The following is a 27,527-nucleotide window of genomic DNA, read 5'->3' on the forward strand; positions in this document are numbered from 1 at the left end:
GTTGCAGGATACAGAATAAGCATACAAAAATCAGTTGCATTTCTATACACTAACAACAAAATACCTAAAAGAGAAATTGAGAAAGTGATCACATTTAAAATAAAATCAAAAAGAATAAAATGCAGTTGACCCTTATAGAAATCTAGAAAAATCTAGAAAAATACTACTGGAACCAAGAGTGAAGCAGAGAGCCTGCTTCCCTTTCTCTCTCTCTCCCTACTTGTGATCTCTCTCTCTGTCAAATAAATAAAATCTTTAAAAAAAAAAACCTTCAAAATACCAAAAAACAATGGTATCTCTAAATACTGACAATGGGGGCGCCTGGGTGGCTCAGTGGGTTAAAGCCTCTGCCTTCGGTTCAGGTCATGATCCCAGGGTCCTGGGATGGAGCCACACATCAGGCTCTCTGCTCGGCAGGGAGCCTGCTTCCCCTTTCTCTCTCTCTCTGCCTGCCTCTCTGCCTACTTGTGATCTCTGTCAAATAAATAAATAAAATTTTTAAAGTAAATAAATAAATACTGACAATGAACATTTGTAAAATAAAACCAGAATATATGGCTTTGCCACCCATTTTCAGATGAAAGAAAAAAAAAAACAAGAATAACAAAAGAACTGTATAAGTGAAACTGTATTTTCTTTTCTTTTCTTTTTAAAGATTTTATTTATTTACTTGACAGAGATCACAAGTAGGCAGAGGCAGGTAGAGAGAGAGAGGTGGAAGCAGGTTCCCTGCCGGCAGAGAGCCTGATGTGTGGCTCCATCCCAGGACCCTGGGATCACGACGTAAGCTGAAAGCAGAAGCTTTAACCCACTAAGCCACCCAGATGCCCCTGAAACTATATTTTCAACTCTATCTTCGTTAAGTACAAAGTCAACTAAAAATAGAAAGGTTTCATATTTTCATAAATCAACATGTTTCTTTAATGAACAGAAATGTATTCAATTCATTATACAGAAGTTTTCTAGAATTTAAAGAAAGAAAAAGATGGCTTTAACAAATTGCTCTGAATGAACACATATATTAAAGTCAAGAGCCAAGCCCAACTTTTATTTAGCTTTCTTTTACCCTGGATAAATAATCCAATTCCCTTAATATCTTTCAAAAGATCTACTTCTCTCTTAGCCCCACTCCTGCCCCCCAACACTCCTCACACCCCCCACTTTTTTCCCCTCTTACTTGAATTTAAATAAATATAACACTCTAGTAAAATCTATGCAGCAAAATTCGTGAAAGAATTGTTTCTAAGCTCTCATAAGTGAGTCTTACTGCTTGTAATCATTCCAGTAAAATGTGTGTGGTTTTTTTCTCTTCACGACTACACTGATGATTCATATTTAGTTCGCTATCAATCCTGAAGGTGAATCACATTTCATGACACTTCTCAGCTACTTTTCAACATGTATACCTAGGCTTTACATGTCATTCAAGTGTGTGAATTTTTCCAGCTCTAGCTGTTCTATGGCAACATGTATAACTAAGAGCAACAAACACGTATGCCCACACGAAAACTCATAAACAAATATGCACAGCAGCATTATTCTGTAAGGCCAAAATGCAACAATCCAAATGCCCATTAACTGATAAATTTAGTATACTCGTGCAATGGAATATAATTTGGTCATTTTAAAAAAATGAAACATTGACACACGCTACGATACAGATGAACTTTGAAAATACTATAGTAAGTGAAAAAAGCCAGTCACAAAAACCCACATATCATTACATGTATATGAAATGCCCAGAACAGGTAAACCTACAGAGGAGTTATATTTGGGATATGGGATATTTATCATATCAAATTAACATCCTTACATATATTGCACATTCTAAAAAGAGATAGAAAACAGATTGGTGGTTGCCTTGGGAGGGAATGATATCTAAAGATTACAGGGTATGTTTCTGAGGTAATGAAAATGTTGTAAAATCAACTCTGGTAATGTACAATTTTTTTTTTTTTTTTAAGATTTTATTTATTTATTTGAGAGGCAGAGATCACAAGTAGGCAGAGAGGCAGGCAGAGAGAGAGGTGGAAGCAGACTCCCTGCCGAGCAGAGAGCCAAATGTGGTGCTCCATCCCAGGACCCCGGGATCATGACCTGAGCCAAAGGTAGAGGCTTTAACCAACTGAGCCACCCAGGCGCCCCTACACTTTATTTTTTTAATTCAATTTATTTAAACTAAAGAAACAAAAAACAAAAATAATTCACCCATTTTTCCCACCCCCACTCTTACCTCTGGCAACTACCAATCTGTTCACTATGAGCTTCATTTTAAATATATATATATATATTTTTTTTTTTTCAGATTTCACATATAAGAGAGATCATACAGTATTTGTCTTTCTCTGTCTGACTTATATCACTTAGCATGATGCCCTCTGAGGTCTATCCACATCCCAAATGGTAGGATTTCATTCTCTTTTATGGTTGAATATTATTTCTAGATGTGTGCGCGTGCGCGCACGTGCATGTGTGTGTGTGTGTATGACACAATTTCTTTAAATGAGTGAATTATACAGTATATGAATTTTATCTCAATAAGGCTGTAACAAAAACAAGAAATATTACTTAAAAGATCAACCTGCCTGCCCTATATTCCGTGCTGGCCACCACCCCATTTTCTCTGTTACCCTTTACCCTGGGGAAAATTGCCAGAGAGGGAAATTAAAAATATGGGGGGAAAGGAGAATAAATCCTGAGGTGTTATAACTAGAATTGAAGATGTTAGTCTATTTATTTATTATAACTAGAATTGAAGTGTGTGTGTGCGTGTGTCTATTCCCAACTCCTACTTCCCTAGTCTGTCCACTGTGAAGGCCTAGGAGCACAACACCCTGGGCACTCCACAGTAGGAAAGAATGGCCATATATACAACTAAATTTATGCTTTATAAAAAGTTTTGCTCTCTTCGAGACATTGATTTTAGAAGGTATAAATGTCCAAAACTATTTTTTAATTCTTTTTTGGAAGCTTGCTTCAGTATTTGGATAAACACCTTTTGAAAAGTTTTAAATGTAACATATTAAGCCACTTAGGGTAAATATAACAACTGAAAATAACCAAAAACCAGCAGAAGTCAATTCTGATGAATAATACAAATTATCAACCTGCATAAAAGCAATTTGAATCAAAACATATTTCACAGAAAATATATTACGAGGGCAAGTATTACTCTGGGACTATTGTTTTCTCTTAAGAAGCTCCTTGTGTCTAAAACATACAATAGGCATTTCAAATACTCACTTCTAATTCTATCGAAAGATCCCAGAGACATATTTGTCCGTCATGGCATCCAGTTACAATTGTGGTCCCGTCGTCTGTTAAAAGTACTGCTGAGATGCAATGTGTTGGTGCTTTGCGACCCCAAAGAACGATGGGTAGGACAAGGCTGTTTCCTGCCATTGTGTTTTCAAACCTGGAAAAAGAATAACGTCAAATATTACAATAATTCCTTCTAAAACTTACATTTGCATTATGAATCCAAGTTGAGCATCCTAAGTGCCAAAAATTCTCCTGAATATATATGATATATATATATATGATACACCTATATGAAAATACATAAAATTTCATTTTATATATATATAATCTAATTAAAATCTTAGTTAAGATTTTACAATAAATCATGTAGCAAGTACTATGGTCATGCCTTTTTCACAGATAGAGACACTGAGTCTGAAAGAGTCAGAAGGTGAAAAGCAAAGTAATGGAGCCCAAATCAAAAGCCAGGAGGCCTGACTTCGAAACCTAAGATCTTATTCACTCTGCTATGCTACCAGTGACATATAAGGTCTAGAAATTTGTTAGGTCTCCAAAACAGTAATAGATGCCAATGTCCAAGAAAAACTCAGTGCTGTTTTACAGTGTGCTAAACAATAAAAAGAGGATGTTCAGTGGAAAACTCAATCAACTCTATTTACTACAAACCTATTATGTCTCAAGATCATCAATGTCTTTTACTGTAAATTTTGAAACTTCAGGGAAAAGGATTTCTCTTTAAGTGTATATGGGAGTACAGGAGAGCACAAATACAAGGAATTACTCTTCCTATGACAAAATCAAGATCTAGTTGGTAAAACAACCAGATTTAAGTGTTATAAACTGTATGGCTAAAAACTAAATACTAGTTCAGGGAAGTTAGAGAGAAATGAAGAATGGAATAATCAAATAGGGCTCCACAAAAGACTGCCAGCTCCTATGAGACACTAGGGGGTCACCTATAGGGCTTGACAAACGGTCAATCGGAAATGGTCACTGTAGTGATTTTTTCTGCCCCAAACTTTTAAGTGACAACAAATGATGTATGTATAATCATAGACACTTTAGAATGCTAAGACGGTCCCATGAAATTTTCAGAAATACTTAAAGGAATAACCATTTTCTGTGAAGAAAACTAGTTTGATAGCCATGATCTTATTGTTAGCTGCTTCCAACAAGACTTCTTTAAACTACTACCTGGCGCCTGGGTGGCTCAGTCGTTAAGTGTCTGCCTTCAGCTCAGGTCATGATCCCAGGGTCCTGGGATTGAGTCCCACATCAGGCTCCCTGCTCAGTGGGAAGCCTGCTTCTCCCTCTCCCACTCCTCTGCTGTGTTCCCTCTCTTGCTGTATCCCTCTCTGTCAAATAAATAAAATCCTTAAAAAATAAATAAATAAATAAATAAATAAATAAATAAGAAAAACTAAAACTAAAGTTGCTATTAAAGAATAGTCACTGGGTGAGGTGCCCGAGCAGCTCGGACAGTTAAGCATCCCAGGCTTTTGTTTTTTTTTAAATATTTATTTATTTATTTATTTATTTATTTATTTTATTGACATATAATGTATTATTAGTCCCAGGAGTACAGATCTGTGACTTTTCAGGCTTACACACTTCACAGCACTCATCATAGCACATACCCTCCCCAATATCCATAACCCCACCACCCTCTCCCTAGCCCCTCCGCCTGGCAACCCTCAGTTTGTTTTGTGAGATTAAGAGTCTGCTATGGTTTATCTTCTTCCCAATCCCATCTTGTTTCATTTTTTCCTTCCCTACCCCCCAAACCCCCAACGTTGTCTCTCAAATTCCTCTTATCAAGGAGATCATATGATAATTGTCTTTCTCTGATTGATTTATTTTGCTCAGCATAATACCCTCTAGTTCCATCCACGTCATGGCAAATGTAAAGATTTCATTTCTTTTGATGGCTGCACAGTATTCCATTGTGTGTGTATATGTGTATATATGTATATACACACACATACATACATACATACCACATCTTCTTTATCCATTCATCTGTTGATGGACACCTAGGTTCTTTCCATAGTTGGGCTATTGTGGACATTGCTGCTATAAATATTAGGGTGCACGTGCCCCTTCAGATCACATTTGTATCTTTAGGGTAAATACCCAGTAGTGCAATTGCTGGGTCATAGGGCAGTTCTATTTTCAACTTTTTGAGGAACCTCCATGCTGTTTTCCAGAGTTGCTGCACTAGCTTGCATTCCCACGAACAGTGTAAGAGGGTTCCCCTTTCTCCGCATCCTCGCCAGCACCTGTCATTTCCTGACTTGTTAATTTTAGCCATTCTGACTGGTGTGATGTGGTATCTCATTGTGGTTTTGATTTGTATTTCCCTGATGCTGAGTGATGTGGAGCTCTTTTTCATAAAGCATCCACTCTTAATTTCAGCTCAGGTCATGATCTCAGGGTCCTGGGATTAAGCCCTGCATTGGGCTCAGCCATGGAACCTGCTTAAGCTTCTCTCTCTCCCTCTCCCTCTGCCCTTTCCTTCCTCATGCACTTACACTCTCTCTCTACCACGCCATTTTCTGTTACCTTTTATAAGAAAAGTCCCTGAAGAATACTGCCAGAGAGGAAGGTTAAAAATATTGGGGGGGTGGGAGAGGAGAATAAATGCTGAGGTGTTCTACTAGAATTGGAGGTATTAGTGTGGGGAAAAAAAAAACTCACTGGAAAGAAAATGAGGCAAGTAAAAACTCTAAAAATCTATATTACTTAAATCTTTTATTTTTTATTAGAATACATGACTTTCATCATTTTACATGCCCCAAAACTTCACTTTTTGCTACTAGTAAAAGGGATGTACTTAAGGAAAAAATTTCAAGTTCACTTCCTATTAATATAACCTTATATATATATATCATGTCCACCATTTCATAGGCTACCACAATACAATTATTTCCATTTCTTTTTTTTTTTGCGTATTTCTATTTGATAACAGAAAATGAAACAGAGCACTGAACCAATTTTAATAAAACAGGTACAGCATGTTTCCTGGCTGAAAAACATATCCAACAATGACTTTCTCAAAAAGGGAATCTGGAAGAAGTTCATTTTTCCATGTTGAAAACATTCAGTATTAAATTATATCACCCAATATCACCCAAAGATTTATCTCAATTAAATAAGCTCACAGGGGCGCCTGGGTGGCTCAATGGGTTAAGGCCTCCGCTTTCGGCTCAGGTCGTGATCCCAGGGTCTTGGGATCGAGCCCTGCATCGGACTCTCTGTGAAACAGGGAGCCTGCTTCCTTTCCCCTCTCTCTGCCTGCCTCTCTGCCTACTTGTGACCTCTGTCAAATAAATAAAATCTTAAAAAAAAAAAAAAGCTCACAGCACTGAAGACAATATGGTAGGATCTGGAAAGAACACCATTTCTCTATATTTGAGGAGTCATATTCAGTGCATATTGTTTTGCTTAAAGAAAATCCAATATAGGGATTCAGGACTAAGGAATATGTGTGCTATGGGGAGATGGGCCTGCTCTGATGCAAAAGGAAAGAGCATTCTGGTATTTGAGTGAATAGGCAACTCAAGGAAACCTAGAAGAATAATGCATTTCATAGCCCCTAATCATAGCCCCTAAAACAAGTGAAAGTAATCATCCATAATATGACAAAGGCATATAATATATCATTAGAAAACATATCAATCTCTAACTCAAACTTTCCAGAACTAAAATAATTATAAAGATTTAGGAAAAAAAACAAATACCCCACATCCCCCCAGTCAACAAGTCAACAAGAATCTGAGAGGAATTCTCATTAAGGGCAATGAAGGATTTTCATACAGAACTGGATTAGTTTCCTAAGGTTGACACCACCACAAACTGAAGAGCTTTAACAACAGAATGTATTGTCTCACAGTTCTTGAGGCTTCAAATCTGAAATCAGATGTAGGCAGGTTCACTGTGAAGGGAAGGATCTACTCCAGGCCCTTCTCCTTGCTTGTAGAAAGCCATCTCCATGCTCGTATGGCATTCTCCCTGTGGGCACATCTGTCTCTGCACATCTGTCTCCAAATTTCCCCCCCCTTTAATAAGGACATCGGTTATACTGGATTAGGACCCATCTTGATAACCTCATTTTAGCTTGATGACCTCCATTAAAATCCTACTTATGTCCAAATGAGGTCACATTCTGAGGTACTGGAAGTTAGAATTTCGACAAAGGAATTTTAGGGGAGCATAACTCAACCCACAACAGGAATATATCCTTTTAAAGAATATAACCTGGGGCGTCTGGGTGGTCAGTCAGCTAAGCATCTGCCTTTGGCTCAGGTCACGATCCTGGGACCCTGAGATGGAGCCCCACGTCAGGCTCCCTGCTCGGCAGGGAGTTTGTTTCTCCCTCTCCCTCTGCCTGCCTCCAGGCCCACGTGGGTGTGTGCGTGTTCTCTCTCTCTCTCAAATAATAAAATCTTTGAAAACAAAAAAGAAGAACATAACCTAAAACTAATTAATTATCCAAAAAGCAATTACCCCTCAGGAAATAAAAAATAAGAATTTCACTATGTCTTTCCCAGGAGATACTACATCAGCTAGTTAACTGAGTATCTGAGGAAAAAGTAAGAAATTCTAACAAAGGTAAGGAGTTACTATCTTCTGTCTTACATTGGGGACAGGGGCAGCGGGAACCAGATTCCAAAATTCACTGCTATATTCCAGTGGAAATTAGACAGTAAAAACTAACCTGTCCTAACCCATATGTGTGTGTGTGTGTGTGTGTGTGTGTGTGTGTAAAACATACCCTTGTCAAAGGTCCTTAAATTATGCCCAGTGTTATTTCTCAGCTGGTATACTAAAAGATCTAAATAGAGGTGCCTGGGTGGTTCAGTGGGTTAAGCCTCTGCCTTTGGCTGAGATCATGAACTCAGGGTCCTGGAATCAAGCCCCCCATCAGGCTCTCTAATCAGCTCTCTGCTCCCCCCTCTCTCTCTGCCTGCCTCTGCCTACTTGTGATCCTTCTGTCAAATAAATAAATAAAATCTTGGGGCGCCTGGGTGGCTCAGTGGGTTAAAGCCTCTGCCTTCAGCTCAGGTCATGATCACAGGGTCCTGGGATCAAGCCCCACATCAGGGAGGGGGTCTCTGCTCAGCAGAGAGCCTGCTTCCTCCTCTCTCTCTGCCTGCCTCTCTGCCTGCTTGTGATCTCTATCTGTCAAACAAATAAATAAATTCTTTAAAAATAAATAAATAAAATCTTTTTAAAAAAAAAAGATCTAAACATAAAGTACCTGTTTTGGGGGGTTTGGTTTTTTTTGTTTTGCTTTAGATTTGACAGAGAGAGCAAGAGAGCCCAAGCACTGGGAGTGTCAGTGGGAGAAGAAGGCTCCCCACTGAGCAGGTACCCTGATGCAGGGCTCCATCCCAGGACCCTGAGATCATGACCTGAGCCGAAGGCAGACGCTTAACTGACTGAACCACCCAGATGCCCCTAGAAAGTGAAATATTTAGAAGGTAAATAATCATAAAGGATACCTGAAATGAAACATGAAACTGTAGTGGGACTCAGAATCAGTAGCTGCTATGGATGTCTTACTACTGGGATTAGGGTGGTTCCAATCAAATGCAGAATAAACAGAAACAACTTCTAAGTAAATAATAATCAAAAGGGCTTAGTGGTCAACCGGAAGATGGTATTGAGAAAAACCAGGTGCATACAGTTTCAGATCATGGCTGGGCCAGTGGGGCGGGGCCAGAGACAAAGTCCTACCTGTAAGACTCATGTGGAGAAGTGGATTTGTGCTCCTGGGTCTCGGATATTAAAACCTCCTGGATACAAGGTTATTAAGTCAAAGTTGGGGGCAGAGTGTGGAGAAATGGGCTTGGGGGAAACGTTCAAAAGTTGGAGGCAGAGAAGACCCGTCAAGGACATTTTGACACTGGATCTGCTCTCTCTTGCCAGACATGGAGACATCCTTAATGATGCTGGGCTAGTTCAAAAAATAAGAACGCTCAGGCTTTACAATACTTCCTTACCCTACGCTAGACTTTTTGTTATATAGGAAAAATAAGCTCTATTAGTTTAAGACCACAATTTTTAAGTTTTCTTTTTTTTTTTTAAGATTTTATTCATTTATTTGACAGACAGAGATCACAAGCAGGCAGAAAGGCAGGCAGAGAGAGAGGAGGAAGCAGGCTCCCCACCGAGCAGAGAGTCCGATGCGGGACTCGATCCCAGGACCCTGGGATCATGACCTGAGCCGAAGGCAGAGGCTTTAACCCAACGAGCCACCCAGGTGCCCCATTTTTAAGTTTTTTTATACATAAATATTATGATCTTTCTCACTGCACAGATATACTACACCCCCAAATATGTAAAAATAAAATCCATGGCAAACATATGTGGTAAGAAGAAAGACAACTCCATCAAGGAAAGATGTTAAGACCCTACAAGTAAGAGGTGGCTTTGTTGGAGGGGAGAAGAGGACAAGGAAACAAATACAAGCATCATCCTGTAGCCAAGCCCCTTCACACACCAGCAGAAGATAGTTAAAATTCATCATGAGCTGATTAACATGTGAAAGACAAACTTAAGATGGTTTAGGTAGGTCACTGTAAAATGTATGTATACTTCAATTTTATACAAGTCCAATATATAAAAGCTAGTCCTGCTGAATTTATAAGAGAATTAAAGAAATTTCCACATCCAAAGAACACATCAATATTTCCTTTCAGCACTGAAGTGTGCTAGTTCTTACTTTCAAGATTCCTTTGGATATTCTAGGTCCTCTTAACTTCCACACAAATTGAAAGATCAGCTTGTAAATGTCTGCAGAAAAGCCTGATGAGTCATGATTATGCCTAGAGCTGCATCAAATTCATGTATCAATCTGGGGAGCACTGATTCTTCCAGTTTCAGTGAAATATTACTAGTGCAAAAGTATATTCTAAAAGCAATCTTACTGGGGGCACCTGGGTGGCTCAGCTGGTTAAGCGTCTGCCTTCAGCTCAGGTCATGATCTCAGAGTCCTGGGATAGAGCCCCGAGTTGGGCTCCCTGCTCAGTGGGGAGTCATCTCCCCCCCCACCCCACCCCCATTCCTGCTCTCTTGCTCTCTCTCTCACTCAAATAAATAAAATCTTTTAAAAAATAAATAATGGAATCTTACTTCTTAAAGGAATGTATGGTCAACGTAGTACGTGCAGCTTCTTGATAAGATTTCACCGCTCTTATTTCTCAATATAAATGAAAATAACCTGGTCCAACACGGTTAACCAAACAAGAAAATCAAATAGAAATCAAATAATTTTGCAGCTCTCTCCTGGAAGGTTCTGAATTCTTCCTATCACTTTTTTGAGAGAGTAACACTTTTCTTCTAGAAAATAAAAAGTTTAATAGAGAACAAACTGACGGTTACTAGACAGAGGGGATGGGTGGGAAGATGGGGAAAATAGCTGATGGGAATTAAGGAGTATACTTGTGATGACTACCAGCTAATGTATGGACATGATGAATCACTACACTGTACACTTAGAACTAATCACACTGTATGTTAACTAACTGGTATTTAAATAAAAATTTAAAAAAGTGAATTACATGGAAGAAAGAACAAAAAAAATTTATTTTCTCCTTAAAGTACAAACATCTACTCACCAGCGACAAGGAAGAAACACTAAGAGGTATGTGTATTAAATACATATTTATATATAAATAAAATTAATGTCATATACACTAAAATGAACATGTACCTAATGTATGAACACTTTTAATTTTGACAAGCTTTTTTAAGGTACAGTAACATGAGGGCGCCTGGGTGGCTCAGTGGGTTAAGCCGCTGCCTTCGGCTCGGGTCATGATCTCAGGGTTCTGGGATCGAGTCCCGCATCGGGCTCTCTGCTCAGCGGGAGCCTGCTTCCCTCTCTCTCTGCCTGCCTCTCCGACTACTTGTGATTTCTCTCTGTCAAATAAATAAATAAAATCTTTTAAAAAAAAAAGGTACAGTAACATGTTCTCCATTGAAACAAATTATTCTTGGAACATAGATACTACTAACCTTTCTTAAGAGCTTACAATTCCCTTTAGCATACAGAATAAACAATTCTATTCATGAAAATCTGAGAGACTATGAGATTCTAACTTGAATTTCTGAATCAAAGAAAAGACATATTATTTTTAGTACTTATTTTGACTAGATACAGTACAATGAGTATTAATTCCTTAAAACCTAGAAATCTGGTTATGGTGTAATAATTAACGGGAATTTCTTGGAACATGTACTGAAGAAACTATCATTATAAAGAAATGATCTTGGGGCACCTGGGTGGCTTAGTTAATTGAGCACCTGACTCCTGGTGTTAGCTCAGGTCATGATCTCATAGGTCATGGGATCCAGCCCCGCAACAGGCTCTTACTCAGTGGGAAGTTTGCTTGAAGATTCTCCCTCTCTGCCCTTCTCCTCACTCTCAGACACACAGTGCATGCTCCCTCTCTAATAAATAAATAAATCTTGGGGCACCTGGGTGGTTCAGTGGGCTAAAGCCTCTGCCTACAATTCAGGTTATGTTCCCAGGGTCCTGGGATCAAGCCCCGCATGGGGCTCTCTGCTCTGTGGGGAGACTGTTTCCCTTCCTCTCTCTCTAACTGCCTCTCTGCCTACTTGTGATCTCTGTCTGTCAAGTAAATGATTAAAATCTTAATAAATAAATAAATCTTTAGAAAAAATAAAGAAACATGATCTATAAGATGCTTTCTATAATTTAGTCACTGGTATTTATTTAATAACCTGGGTCATTTTAGAGACTCATTCATTACCTTACACTGAGACAGAGAGTCTTTCCTTCCATGGTACTTGTCACTTACAACCAAACCAATTGATGGCCTGTGAATTACCTAAAATTTCACATAATCCTCAATCACTAGGCTATAGACATTTGGGTTTTTGTTTGTTCGTTTGTTTTTACCCCCCCAACCTTTGGGTTTTCAACATATTTTTTTTTCTCTCATGCTTTTTGGTGTAATAAAGTCTTCTAGATCTATCTGACCCTATATACCATGTGAATATATAGCTTAGATAAAAGAACAGAGAAGAAATCAAAGGAACAGGATAAGGTATCTTTAGTTCATTATATGAGCACTGTATGTGTGAACACTCTTAATACAAGGAAATATATACAGGAAAAAAATTAGAATCTCAGTCCATCAAAAATACAAATGCTTCAAAACATTTTTTTTTTAACATATAATGTATTTGTTTCAGGGGTACTGGTCTGTGAATCATCAATCTTACACGATTCACAGCACTTACCACAGCACATACCCTCCCCAATGTCCATAACCCAACCGCCCTATCCCTCCCTTCCACCCCAGTAACCCTCAGTTTGTTTACTGAGATTAAGAGTCTCTTATGGTTTGTCTCCTTCCCCAGTCCCGTCTTGTTTCATTTTTCCCTCCCTTTCCCCAACTGCCCCCCCACCATGCCTCTCAAATTCCCCGTATCAGAGAGATCATATAATTGTCTTTTTCTGATTTACTTATTTCGCTCAGCATAATGCCCTCTAGTTCCATCCACATCATTGCAAATGGCAAGATTTCATTTTCTGATGGCTGCATAGTATTCCATTGTATATATATACCACATCTTCTTTATCCATTCATCTGCTGATGGATATCTAAGTTTCTTCCACACTTTGGTTATTGTGGACATTGCTGCTATAAACATTTGGGTGCATGTGTCCCTTTGGATCACTACATTTGTATCTTTCGGGTAAATACCCAGTAGTGCGATTGCTGGGTCGTAAGGTGTGATTTTAGAAAAGCCACCAAAGGCACTAATGAAATGACACGAAATAAAGGATACCCTGGCTTACGATACTACACTATCACAGTCAAATACCTCCAAGAAGAACTGACTGAGGCTTCCACCTGGTAACTGAGTCTAAGTAACTGATTAAAACAACAAATGGGCAAATTAGCCAGGACCTAACCCTATAATTGGGCAGGACACAGGAACTTAAGTTTGAATTTCTTCAAACTGAGTAACAGATAAGCCAAGACACTCTAAATGGGCACCACACGGGGAGTTAAGAGGAATTTAAATACAGAGTATGCAGTTTTCCAACCATCATCATTCAACTGCTCTATTAATTAGCTAATAATCCATTCCTTGTTTACAACACTATCACCTAGCGTATGAAGGGAGTTAAACATGTTCCAAAAAAGTTTTATATTAAATGGGAATGAAACAAGTCCTGGAATACGATTGAGATTTTCAAAAATTCCTATTTTCATGGAAAAGGCCCAAAGCAAAAGTGATTAAACAAATTATTAATATGATATGTCATATTAATGATATAACTTTAACAGAAACTCTGAAGAAAATTATCTAACTCCCTAAAATATTGTGTACAATATATTCATATTTTGCCACTAATAGATCAAAGAAAAATGTTAGCTTTCAAATTATAGACAGACAGGGGCTAAGACTAGATGCCTCTAGAAGCAGAAGAATACTAGAAATGCTCAATTTTCATTCATGTTTGTAACAAAATCATGCTTAAAATTAAATTGAGATTGGTTATTAAATAAAATTAACAGATCAAGCTTCACAGTCAAGTATCAGGAGTCCTGGATGCTACCACTCACTATGCCACTAATCATGCAGTCTTTGATCATACCAATTCTAAAGCTTCTCCCTAAGACTTATTTATAAAATTAATTTTGAATCCTTTTGAAGTCAAAAAAAATCAAAGAGCAAGGATCTCAATGTCTACCTCTAAATCATCTCAGGTGGTTGCTTTAATTTCATGTATTTCTCTATTTCAATGAATCTCCTCTATTTCTCATTCTGTATAGAAATATAACTGTACTTCAGTCAACAACAATAAAAATAATCATAACCAAACGAACTTAACAATCAGAACTGTATTCAAATCCTGGCTTTTCTGTGGAATCTTGAAAAAGTTACCCCTCTGGGTCTCAGCTTCCCCATATGTAAAAGATGGACAATAATACCCTCTTTTTTTTTTTTTAAAGATTTTATTTATTTATTTCACAGAGACACAGTGAAAAAAAGAACACAAGCAGAGGGAGTGGGAGAGGGAGAAGCAGGCTTCCCGCAGAACAGAGAGCCCGATGCAGGGCTTCACCTTTACTAACGACTGAGTCACCTAGGTGCCCCAATTATACCCTCTTTCAAGAAAGCTGTCCTACTGTGGGGAGGGTATGTGCTATGGTGGGTGCTATGAAGTGTGTAAACCCGGCAATTCATAGACCTGTACCCCTAGGACTAATAATACGTATATGTTAATAAATAAATAAGAAAGAAAGAAAGCTGTCCTAATGATTGAGAGAAACCGTACATGTAATGCAACTAGTGAAATACCTAGCACATGGAGGATGGTCAGTAAATAATTTTTTAAAAAGACAGGTTTTGCTACATCTTCAGATTCTGCTTCCACAGCCACTGGTTTCTTCCAGCACTGCCATTTCATATTTTATAAAGTTGGATTTTTAATAAGGTTATGATCTTTCAACGACTTTCTGCTATAACATAAAAGAACTACTATATATGCTTTTCAGACACAATTCTATTATCTGCAAATATGGCAATCCACTTCTGCATGACTTTATTACAAGTAATGCTACAAACTCCTACGTGATACTTAACAGCTTTCAAACTAAAATCAGTCTCCTAATAACAATAATTAGTATACATTTGAAAGCAGCACTTCCTAAGTTTTCATTTTGTGCCTATAGCATGGCCATTACAGCAATAGATAAAATGGACACAATTCAACTATCCAATGGGGCTTATACACATACAAGCAAACAATGACCACAGAGTGTGATATAGGAGAAATCTCAAGACCTATGAAGACACAAAAGATAGATATCCTAACCTACACTCTAATTGCTCCAGGAAGGACTCTTGGAAGAAATAATGGTGACAATGAGTAGGAATTAACCCAGGAAGAAGCTTAGGGAATCACATGTTCTAAATCCCATAGGTAAGAGAGCTCAATTCTTTCTCAACAGAGAAAATAGTAGAGTTGGCATTCAGAGCACAAAGGCCAAATGATGAGACAAGAAACAATAGGTCGATTTGCACCAAATCATAAAGGATTTGATCAGCCATGTGAAGGAATGTGGAGTTTAACCTGACAGCAATAGGAAACAGGTCAAGTGTTTTGAATCTGAATTTGCTTTTCAGAAAGATCACTCTAGCTGCAATACCATGGATAGAGATAAAACTCTGGGTTTGAAGACCAGTGGGGCTACTGCACTACTGCTGGTAAGAAATGATGATACTGAAATTTATCCCAATCTCCATTACTTATTTCTGCATTTTTGTGTTTAATGAACAAACGACTACTACTCTCCCCTGCTACTCTTTATGCTCATGTTCCCTAAGATCAAGAACCACACCTGTGTATTCACCACATAATGCTTGGCATAATGTCTGCATAAAGAAGGTCTTTAATAAATGATGCAAGGTAGTAGTGGTGAGACCAGCAATAATAAGATGAAGAGGAGAGCTGTTTAGAGATACAATAGATAGGATCTGGTGTTCAGAGCACCAAGTTGATAAAGATGCAACATAGATTTTGATATAGGTTCTACAAAAGGGCACTATGAGGACAAGAGAAAAGAAAAAGCATTTTGAAATACTAAAAGTCCTCTACATAAAGGACTATTATTATGATACAGATGCCCAGTAAAGTCATCAAGACATCGGATTCTAATACATGCGACAAATTATTCTACACCTAACCAGAATTTACTAACTATAGGTTTTGAGAAGGGAGAAGATATTACAGGGTTTCACATTAGTCTTGAGCAGGATCAGACTAAAGAGACTTAGTGACCTATAAGTAGTTCTCTAAATAGAGAAGCGACATGCTAAAACTCAGCAACATAGTATAAATTTCAGATTAACATGGAGGAAAACACTAGACAGGGAAACAAATACAATGCTACTACAACTAGCCTGAGTGCACAGAGATAAGAAACTTAGCTAAAATTACAAGTTTTGAAAGGAAAAGAAAATATAAGACAATAAAGAAAAATAGTAAATCATGGGGTTTGATGCGATATGTAAGGCCAGAGGCTGTAGACAAAGACATGTGACTGTTACTTTCTAACAGTCAATGGAGATGGAAAGAGGGAGGAAGCATGAGGGAAGGAAGGGAAGTGATAACATAAATGAGGCAAAAGTGGAAGAGACGCATCATCTCGTATCTGAGAAATTACAACTCAGAAAATATCTGCATTAAATGGGAGCAGAGAACTCAACAGAAAGTGTTCTACAGGAGCAGCAAAAATGCAATCACCCTTTGCCTGCCTCAGTAAATCAAGTCACTGTAAGTTGATGAAAATGGGTCTATGTCCCATGGCTTTGTTTGTTTTTGACATTTAAGCTTTTTTAAAAGAAAGGCTTTTATAGATGACAAAAAAAATAAATAAATAAACTGGCTTCCTAACTTAAAAATGGAAAGATTATAGCCCATACACCATCTAACAATTTTTATTTTGGTGGGTATTTAGGTCCATCGGCAATTCTCTCAAAATCATATGGCAAACAGATCTCACAAACAGATCTCCGGATTCCTAATGCAATAAATACTCTCCACTATTTTTATTTTTTAAAGTAGGTTCTATGCCCAACGTGAGGCTTGAGCTCAACCCTGAGATCAAGAGTTGCATGCTCTATCTTCTTAGCCAGCCAGGAGTCCCTACTCTTCACTACTCTGTATTATCTTCATTTACTGCAAACTTCCATATGCCAGAAAATGTCATTGTCCAGTCAACCTGGTTAATGAATGTGTTTTTCTAAATCACATTACTCAAAGGTAAGTAGAACTCTAGTATTCATAGATAAAATAATGTGTCTCAGCTCAGCAGCATATGGGGGAGAGAGGGAGAAATGGGGCGGAGGAGATGTTGAAAGGGATAAAGGTGAAACAGGACTATGAGTGTGAGGGATGGTCTGCATCCAGACCTCCTTTGGCAGTTAAGGACTTAAAACCCAGCTGCTGAGAGCCCTGGGTTGTCTGCCCACACTAAGACTGCCTTAGCCAAAGGAAGATCCTTTGCCCAAGCTCTCATCCCTTCCTATAGGATAGCCCATATCCAGCGACTAATCAGCTCAAGGACATAAAAACCAGGCCCCCTCAAATCAAGATAGCCCTAAAGGGTCATTTTATCTTCAGAATTCCTCTCACCCTCCAGCTCAACTGAGATTCCACTGAGACTCATCACAACTCAACTTCTCTCTTTGGCAGAACCTGCTTCCTGTGCTTCCCCACCACCTGCACAAACCCCTCCTCCATGTTTTGGTGGGCATTTTGGTTGGCCTTTTTTTTGAGAGAGAAAGAGAGAGAGAGAGAGCACACGCACAAGTGTGAGCTGGGGGCAGGGTTCAGTTAGGGGAGGCGGAAATCTCAAGCAGACTCCCCACTGAGCACTTAGCCTGAGACCATGACCTGAATCGAAATCAAGAGTTGGAAGCTTAACCAACTCAGCCACCCAGGCACCCCTCCCAGGGTACTGATATCAAGAGCCCTCCCTAATAAAGGTTTATTAGTGCCAATCTCCATCTCCAAGTTTGCTCACCAGAGAACCCAGGCTGCAAAAATAAGTGCCAAAGCTCTTTTTAGCACAAGAGGGTTCATCACATTATTCTATTTGTATGAATCTAAAATTTTCTCTAATTTTTAAAGGGTATATTGAAAAAAACTTTAATGTCCATCAATCAAATTATGACAGAACTTACCATGGAACACTGCAATGTGAGATATGAAATAATCTCCAAAATATATAGTGGGAGAAAAAGTAGAGTGCAGTGTGTAAAATATACTCCCATGGTGGGCTCCAAAAAAGGATAGATGTGAATCTGTATACATCCAGACGTGCATCTAAACTAATACTAATTTTGTAGATAAATCATCAGTTTTATGGTTTTCCTCCCACCTTTGGATACTTCACTGTACTCCAAAATGTAGTTTAATAAATAAACAGATACAATGATTTTATTTGATTCACCAGGTTTTGTTTTAAAGATGCATATGTGCACACATGGAGTTTCCAAAAAACGTTTAACAAGAATTTATCTGCAGCCTATAATCTTTCAAATGCTAGTTCTCTGCTGTGAGTGCTCTGTCCCAAACCCCACTATTTCTGCAAACATGTTTTCACTACATATTCTATATACAGGTACTTAACACTTAGCCTTGTGTGTAGTTATTTGTTTAAAAATTTGATGTTCCATTACAGTCTGTGTTCCTCAAGGGTAAAACCAGATCACCTATGTAAACCTACCACCTTTGTTATTTAATCATAATCAAGTAAACTGCATTCCGCAGGATTTGCAGCGGCTCACCAGCACTTAGAATAGTAACTGACTTCCACAAGTGGTCAGTATGTATCTCCTGAATGAGTAAACAGAGAATAACAATAACTAGCATTTTACTTAGCTCTCACTGTTGTGCCAAGCAAGAGATCTTTTTTTTTTTTTTTTTTTTTTTGCTAAATCTGACTCCTTCTGGACTCTTTCAAGAATCTTACTCCCTTAATTATCCTCCTGTCAACCATTTTAATTTCTACTAAATTAGCCGTCATCCTTCAAACGTGTTCACATGCCATTTTTCTCCGAAATACCCTTTGTCCCTGGCCTCTGGTTGTAAATCCAGTTCTCTCTGACATTCTAATCACAATCAACACTTTGAAACCTGTGATCTTTGACTCACTGTTTCCATCCTTGCTACAAAAGTCCTCATGTAATTGAGTTTCGATCCTCAAACAAGATCCAAGGATCTCAAGATCTCCCAATACACGAAGAGATCACTGATTTCTCTAACAGGACACTCCAGGGACACTCTCTCTCCAGTACTAAGAGAGAGAAGCAAGGCCTTGGAGAGACCTGAGAAAAGAGAATGCTTTGACATTAGTAAGGCTGCTAGTTTGACATGACTGAACAATTGCCAATCCCCAACCCTCTCCCTTTGGTTTCTGTTTCAGTTTTCTTGCAATTATCCTCTTCCTATTTTTTCAGCTTTCTTCTGCCCAGATATATGAAGGCCCAGAAAGACACAGAAGAGGGACACCTGGGTGGCTCAGTCATTATCAACACCGTAATAATTCTTTAATAGCACCTAACTGTCCAGTCCACAAATTACTTCAACTGTCTAAAAATGTCTTTTGTAGCTTTTTTAAAACCAGTAAATATTCAAGTTATATGCATTGAATTTGGCTGTTATGTCTCTTTAGTCTTTAGTTCTAGAACACTCCCAATTTCCTTACTTTACATTAACTCTAAAAAACAAAACAAAATCAATTGCTTACAAAATGTTACACATTTTAGATTTGTGTGATCTTTTTTTTATGTCATTTACCTTGTTTTTCTATTCCCTATTTTCCTGTAAACCGGAATTTAGATCTAAAGTCATCATTAGGCTCAAGTAAAACATCTCTGACAAGAATACTTAGTAAGTGATGCTACACACTTCACACTACATCACCACAGGAGGCATATAACATCACATTGTCCCACAGCATTTGGTTAAGATGCTGACTACCAGATATTTCCACTGGACTGTTTTTTTTTTCCCCCCTCCTTTAAAGCTATCAATAACCAGGGTGCCTGGGTGGCTCAGTGGGTTAAGCCTCTGCCTTCAGCTCAGGTCATGATCTCAGGGTTCTGGGATTGAGCCCCACATCGGGCTCTCTGCTCGGCGGGGAGCCTGCCTCCCCTTCTCTCTCTGCCTGCTGCTCTGCCTACTTGTGATCTCTCTGTCAAATAAATAAAATCTTAAAAAAAAGAAAGCCATCAATAAGCTATGGAGTGATACTCTGACAAGACCACCCTATTCTGCAATATCCCACGTGACACTGACATCTCACATGATTTCTAAAAGCTATAAAACAGAATAATATGTGAAAAATCTAGAATGAGATCAATGTTAATCTCTCGACATTACTTTTTAAACTCTCAAATGCAAAAGACGTATTTCTATCCCACGAACGCAGGCATTTTCATAAGGGGCACAACAACATTTCAGTACGTGCACTTCCGATCCCTCAGGCAGGCCCCTGAGATTTGTAAATAACAAACTCAAATTCTCTCTCAGGAGAACGGGCACACATGACCAAGAGGAGGCCTACAGTACCCACCTTCCTCAGGGGAACATGAGTAACAGGGACTATACAGTAAGTAGCTGAACTTAGCTTGCCACAGTTACAATGAAAGAAAGAAGAGTCTGTAAAGGTTTGCTCAGATTCTCATAGAATATTCCTACATCATTTGTCAGAAGAGTGTCTTTAAGTCAAATTCACAATACAAGGCGATGAAGGAAGTAATCATTAAGATTATGAATTTTCATTGTGCTGCATTTTTGTTACCAATTTATTGAAGACTTGAAAAAAAACGAACCAGGTCATAAAGACTGTTTACTGGAATGCAATGAGAGAGCCAGGTCATAACATGTGCTGAAGGACTACCAAGCTGCTTACTCAGAACAAAAGGTTTCCGGATTAAAGAGCTGTGAGGGACACAACCTTCTGAACACTAAGCTTGTCACTAGCTTGACAAGATCATACTTTATTATTTGAGTGGCGAGAAAACAATTCCCAAAGAACATGACACTTAAGGACTCCTTTTTTAAGAGAGTTCCAATATTCTGTTTCAAAAGGACATGTGTAACAAGCAGATGGCAACAGAAGACTACACTTATTTCTTACTGCCAAACATCCCTGAAGCACGAGAGTCAGGTTTTGAAGAACTGTAGAGCTATCTGTTCAAAAAATATATCACAATTTTTTAAATGATTCATAGATTTTGAGACATGAGTCATGTTCTAAATTTCTATAGCTGCAATCGGGATGTCTGAATTCAACTTATGCTCTATCACCAAACTGCCTCAGTTTCAAGAGTTACTGATTAAACTAAAAGCAAACTATGCCTATCAAGCCCCTACATTATAGGTAAAACAGGCCCCATTTGGTAGAACCAACTTTGACCCACTCGCCTCTAATCTCATCTGCGTCTCCAATTATTCCTACATGTTTCCCTTCTCTCACTTCGTCATCAAAGCTATATTAAGCACCAAAGTTTCTCATTCCTCACAAATTAAACTACCCAGGTAGAAACAAATAAGCTCTTCCAAACTGGAAGTGGAACTTTCCCAGTATTCTGGGGATCAGGACAGTATGCCAGGTAAGTCAGAGATTTGACAGTCATACTGACGAGGGACTAATCCAGCTCCTCCGTTGACTAGCTGCAAATGGTAAGGGAATATGGAACCTCTTTCCAAGTCAGAATGCCCTCATTTTTAACATTACCCTTCTTAGAGACTCCAGAAAAGTGTTGTGCCTGTCACCAAACTGCTCCTTGACAAGTCACCAGTGACCTCTCCAACACTAAATCTGATGTCAAGTCCTAATCCCGATCTCTCCTGACCCATCAGCAGCATTTGCATAGTTCATACTTCCTCTTCCTTGAAACACTTCTTCTCTCACCCTCCAAGTCTTCACACTTTCCTGATACATCTCTAGCTTTAGTCTCCATTTTTCCTCATTTTGACCTTTAAATGTTGGCATACCAAGAGTTTAGTCCTTGGACTCATTTTCTAGCATCACTCCTTCCCTTTCTCCCTCCTTCAGGGATTTCACCAAGCCTCAAAAGCTTAAATACCAACTCCATGTTGACAATTCCCAATTACAGCTTGGGGCTCTCTTCTGACTCCGATGTCCACCTATCCGGCTTCCTACTCAGTATGTCCCTCCAGATAGCTAATTAGCTTCTCAAACTTGACCTGTTCAAAAGTGAGTCCCTGCTCTTCTTCCCCAAACTTGCTCCTCCCCAATCTTCACCATCTTAGTTAATAGCAATTCCATTTTTACAGCTTCATAGGCCAAAATCCTAGAATCATCTTTGATTCTTCTCACACATTCCACCTCCCAATCCATCAGAGAACTCTACTGGCAATACCTCAAAGAGTACTCTATCTAGCATCCAAAGACTCCTCTACACCTTTCTACCACCGCCCCATTTCAAACTGCCAGCAACTCCCATCATAGATAATACAATAGTCTCTTAACTGGTATCCCCGTTTCCAACCCTTGTCCCCTTCACCATCTCAACACAGCATGCAAAATGACACTCTTGGGGGAAAAAAAAATCACAGCATATCACAAAGCTATTCAGAATTCCTCCTGTGACTTCCTGTGTCACCCTGAGTAAAAGCCAAACTATTCAACCGCCTATCCCACACGAGTGAGGCTGTAGTCCTCTCCTTGCTCTCTCTCTTCATCCACTCTACTTCTTGGGTTTTCTTCAATTCATCAGGGAGGGTCTTATCTCAGAACTGTCCCCCAGGTCGTCAGGGTACACTCCCTCACTCTCTTCGGGTCTCTGCTAAAATGTCATCTTCTCAGGGAGGCCTTCCCTGACCAACATAAACTGTAAAATCCATCATCCCCACGGTATTTTATTTTATTTCTCCAAAGCACTTAGAATCCTTTAACATTCAAAAATTTTGCTTATTTGTCATCTGGCTTCCCCACTATAACATAAACTCCATGATTTGTTTATTGTTCTATATACTGTATTTCCAGTGCCTAGAACTTCTGCCACTTAGCAGGCACCCAAATACTTGTTGAATAAATGATCCAAGTACTGAATAAAGTGTGTTTGTTTTGGTTTTTTAAAAAGTTACAAATTAAAATCCATCTTGATCTTACATACTTTGGATTGCAAAGAAGAGTTGCTTATCAATTACTTTTTCTATAACAATGTCAGCAATTAATATAAGTCTCCCTAATCAAATCCTTAACACACTAATTGTTTTTTGCCAGCTGCAAGTTGCTCCTATATTGTAGCCTTTTTCATTCTATCTGTGACACATACGAAGCCAGACATACCATAGGACCTATGTAGCTAATTAGCTGACATGGTTTACTTTAATCCCTATTACACTCACAAAGGCCTGCTAATGAGTCACAAAACTGTTTCTTAAACTAAGTAAAGTGATATTTTATTAGTGTGAACTTTTCACTCCCCCTAATGGTGGTTTTTATTGTTTGTATTTGTAACGTTTAGAGAGAAGAAGAGCCCTTAAGGAAGACAGCCAAATAAATAACTTGAATGTGAGAACAGAAGGTAACTGGCACACTCTTATCAATCTGTTATCACTGACATATATTAACTACCAACATTCAGAGAGAAATATGTACAGACAAAACACCAGTAAAATACCTTGAGTGAGTTTGAAAGGTCATAAGTTACAGTTCCCAAACTGAATGGAAGACAGTGGTTTAAAAAGCCATGTATTTCCTGTAATTTTCAATTCTAACCTAGAAAATAACCCTTGGCACTTCAGAAATTTTCTCTGCCCTCAACTACTCACCACTGCCCTAACATTTTACTGTTCCATCATTTTCTGATTCCCACTAACTCAAGCAACTATGAGCGACGGGGGGGCGGCGGGGCTAAATGTTCATTAAACATCACCAACACATTTTGGAAAAGATGCCTAATTTTATTTAAACCATTTAATATTTCATGAATATAGTATATATGTTAATAGAAAAAAATAAAAATTCTACTTGGACAAGGACCTTCCAAGTGATGCAGTCATGATACCGGGCTTCTCCTTCCAACAAAAATTTCTACCAGCAAAGTTGTCTTAAGTAATCAGATGAACCACATGAATAGAGTTCATATTCGAAGCTGACATCATAGTTATAGTATCTATAAGTAGGAACATAAGGTATCCTTTTATTGATGACAGGATTCCACTGGGCCACAGAAAAACTCTCAGTTGGTTCTGCCTATGATCAATGGCTTGCATATAGCTAAGACTATGAACTCTGTATAAAGGGCAACAATGAAAGGGACAAAATGGGAACAGAACCTACAAACCTCACTAACCAATTACTTTAATCATCTGTCCCATAAAACAGACAAGTGTCACAGAGAAATGTAACAGATAAATCAGGAATAAAGGCACTACCTAGTTCCAGGACTAACAAACACTAAAATTATTCCCAGATTTATATTATGCATTTTGATCTCTCTCTAGTAGAACACAACAAAGATATAATCTATGTATGGAAATCAGTAGCATTGTCTTCTACCTACAATAATCTACTTTAAAGTAGTATCTAGGCACAGTATTTTTTTTTGAAGATTTTATTTATTTATTTGACAGATCACAGGTAGGCAGAGAGGCAGGCAGAGGGAGAGGGAGAAGCAGGCTCCCTGCTGAGCTGAGAGCCCCATGCCGGGATAAATCCCAGGACCCTGGGATCATGACCTGAGCAGAAGGCAAAGGCTTTAACCCACTGAGCCACCCAGGTGCCCCTAGGCACAGTATTTTTTTTTAAACAACAACAACAACAAAATTCTGCTCAGTCATAAATGGGAGAACATTCAATGTTCTTGAATCAGATGATTTAGTATTACAGAGATGTCAATTCTCCCCAAAATAAATCTATATATTCAATGTATCCTCGATTAAAATTCTAGTTGTGTTGTTTTAGAAATTCTAGCTCCAAATATTTATAGAAAAGAGTAAAAATCCACAAATAATTAAACCAACTGTGAAAATGGGCAGAGGGGCACCTAGGTGGCTCAGATAGTTAGGTGTCTGCCTTCAGCTCAGGTTATGATCCCAGGGTCCTGGGATGGAGCCCCGCATAGGACTCCCCACTCAGCGGGAGTCCGCTTCTCCCTCTCTCTCCCCACCGTTCCCAGTGCTTGTGCTCTCTCACTCTGCCAACTAAACAAACAAAATCTTTAAAAAAGAGAAAAAAAGAAAATGAGCAAAGAATGGAGAACTTGCCCTACCAGACACTTAACATCACTAGCCATTTGGAGGGACAAATTAAGACCACAATGAGATGTATCACTACACATCTGAACAGCTAAAATAAAAATACAATGATAATACCAAATGCTAGCAAGGATGCAAAGAAACTCAATCTCTAGTACATTGCTGGTGGAAACATAAAATGGTGCAGTAACTCCAGAAAACATTTTGACAGTTTCTTCACAAACTAAACATACACTTATCATACCATCCAGGAATCACCTTCCAAGGCATTTATCCCAGAAAACATGAAACTTTGTATACACACACACACTCTGTACAAGAATGTTCACTGAATCTTTATTTATAATGGCCAAAACTAGAAACAGCCCCAATATCCTTGTGAATGCTTACACAAACTGCAGTACACATATACCGTGGAATACTACTCAAATTATGCAACAATTTGGAGGAATCTAAAAAATTATCTCACACAACAATTTGGGAGAATCTCAATCTCAAAAAATCATATGTTGTTTAATTCCATTTATACAGCACTCCTATATAGATACAATTATAGAGATGGAAAGCTTGATTACTGAGCAGAGGTTGGGATTGAAAGGAGATGGATGTGACTAAAAAGGTGTAGCGGGAAGGAGATCTTGGTGGTAATGGAACAGTTCTCTATTTTGACTGCAGTGATGGTTACAGGTATCTACACAGGTGATAAAATGGCCTTGAGCCATTGTCAAGTATTGTACCAGTGTCAATTTCTGGGTTTAGCTATTGTACTATATATAGTTGGATAAAAATGTAACCATGGGGGAAATTGGGTAATGTTATATAAAATGTAACCATTCAGGGAACCAGACCTCTTTGTACTATTTTTGCAACTTCCTGTGATCTATAATTATTTCAAACACAGACTAAAACAAAATGGAAAGAATTATTCACGTAGGGGAAAAATATTAATACAAAGCCATTACGTGAAAACCACATGGTGTCACAGCAAGAGCAAACAGATAAATCAAAGGAAAACAATACAGTGTTCAGAGTATGTATGAGAACTTGATATACAAGGAGTGTAGCATTTTATCCAAGGGGAAAGGAGAGAAGGCCACTAGGAAAACTGGCACACTATGCAGGAAATAAACTGAACCTCTTACTTGTGACAGAAAAAGACTCAGGATGCACTAAAGTCCTATACATTTCAAGGAAAACTATGAAGTTAGTAGAACATAAAATAAGAGTAACTTTATGACTTGATTTGGGGAAAGACTTCTTAAAACCCCCAAAGCACAAACTATAAGACAATTTTTTAAAAATGTGACTACACCAAAATTGAAGATTTCTGTTCAATGAAGCACATCATGAAAAATGTTACAAATGATAGAATAGGAAAATGGATACTTAAGATATTCAACAGACTAGTCTCTAAGAAAATACAAGAGCTTCTGCAGATCAACAAGAAAAGGAATGAACCTCAAAAATGAGAAAGGGATGAACAATTTTACAAGAGGGAAAGCCAAAAAATAAAATGCACATGAAGAAATGCTCAAACTCCTTAGTAACAGTGAAATGTAATTTAAAATGAGATTTTACTTTGTACCAATTAGCCTGGAAAAACTAGGACGCTGGATAACACTAAGCAACAGTGGAGCTACAAGGACACAGAAATCCCAAAGAACTGCCTGCAAGAGTACAAACCATTACAGTTTGTTCTCAAGCACAATCTAGCAGTCCTTTGATAAAATATATAAATGCCCTATGATCCAGAAATCACATTCCTGGATGTAAATCTCACATCCAGAAGTCTTGGACATATGTTTATTATGGAATTTTCTATGGCAGTAGGAAAATAAAGGTAAAACGCGTATCGACAAATTGGAGAGTAGATGGAAACCTGTAATGCATATAATCTCTGAAATACTATCAGCAGTCAGATGCAATGGACAGTGACACAAATAGATCTTTAAAACATGGTAGGAAGAGAAAAAATTTCCAATATACAATATTATTATATAACATACTTGATATGTAATATATAACATAAAAATATACCATATCTCTAAAAGTAAAAAAATGTGGGCATCTAAAACAATATGCATTTAATAACACATAGAAACATAAAGTTACACATCATGCATATTAAAACGATTTCTCATGGGTTGAAGAGCAAGGGAATGGTGTGGTACTTGGAAATAAAACATAGCTAAGGAAAAAAGAAAAAAAAACCAGAGACATGCCTTGAACAGTCAATGATGATCACTGAATTGAGAAAAAGTAATTCAATCCTCTTCACCTGAGGCCCAAAATAAACTTTAAAGACTCAGACCTAACAGAGAGCACACTGCTGAAGCTAATTGTTTTCCTACTCTTCTCAAGACAAAGGCACAAAAACTAGCTCACTGAAGCGTTCAATGCTAAGCCTGTTACATAGATAAATCACTCATTTTGCTTCAAAACAGAACTTACCTCCAAGCTAAAAATAAAA

General features: G+C 38.3%; 1 protein-coding gene across 4 annotated transcripts in view; it reads right to left on the bottom strand.

Annotated features, from left to right (window-relative positions):
- Positions 1-27,527, bottom strand: part of WDR7 (WD repeat domain 7) — a 363,545-nt gene that overhangs the window by 334,274 nt on the left and 1,744 nt on the right. For all 4 annotated transcript variants that reach the window (XM_059140623.1, XM_059140622.1, XM_059140626.1 and 1 more), the window contains exon 2: positions 3,244-3,415. In XM_059140623.1, the coding sequence (XP_058996606.1) occupies positions 3,244-3,402 (159 nt within the window). In that variant the 5' untranslated portion in view covers positions 3,403-3,415. The remainder of the gene's footprint in view (positions 1-3,243; positions 3,416-27,527) is intronic.

Source organism: Mustela lutreola, chromosome 11 (genome assembly GCF_030435805.1).
Source record: "Mustela lutreola isolate mMusLut2 chromosome 11, mMusLut2.pri, whole genome shotgun sequence".
In the NCBI taxonomy this organism is placed as follows: domain Eukaryota; kingdom Metazoa; phylum Chordata; class Mammalia; order Carnivora; family Mustelidae; genus Mustela; species Mustela lutreola.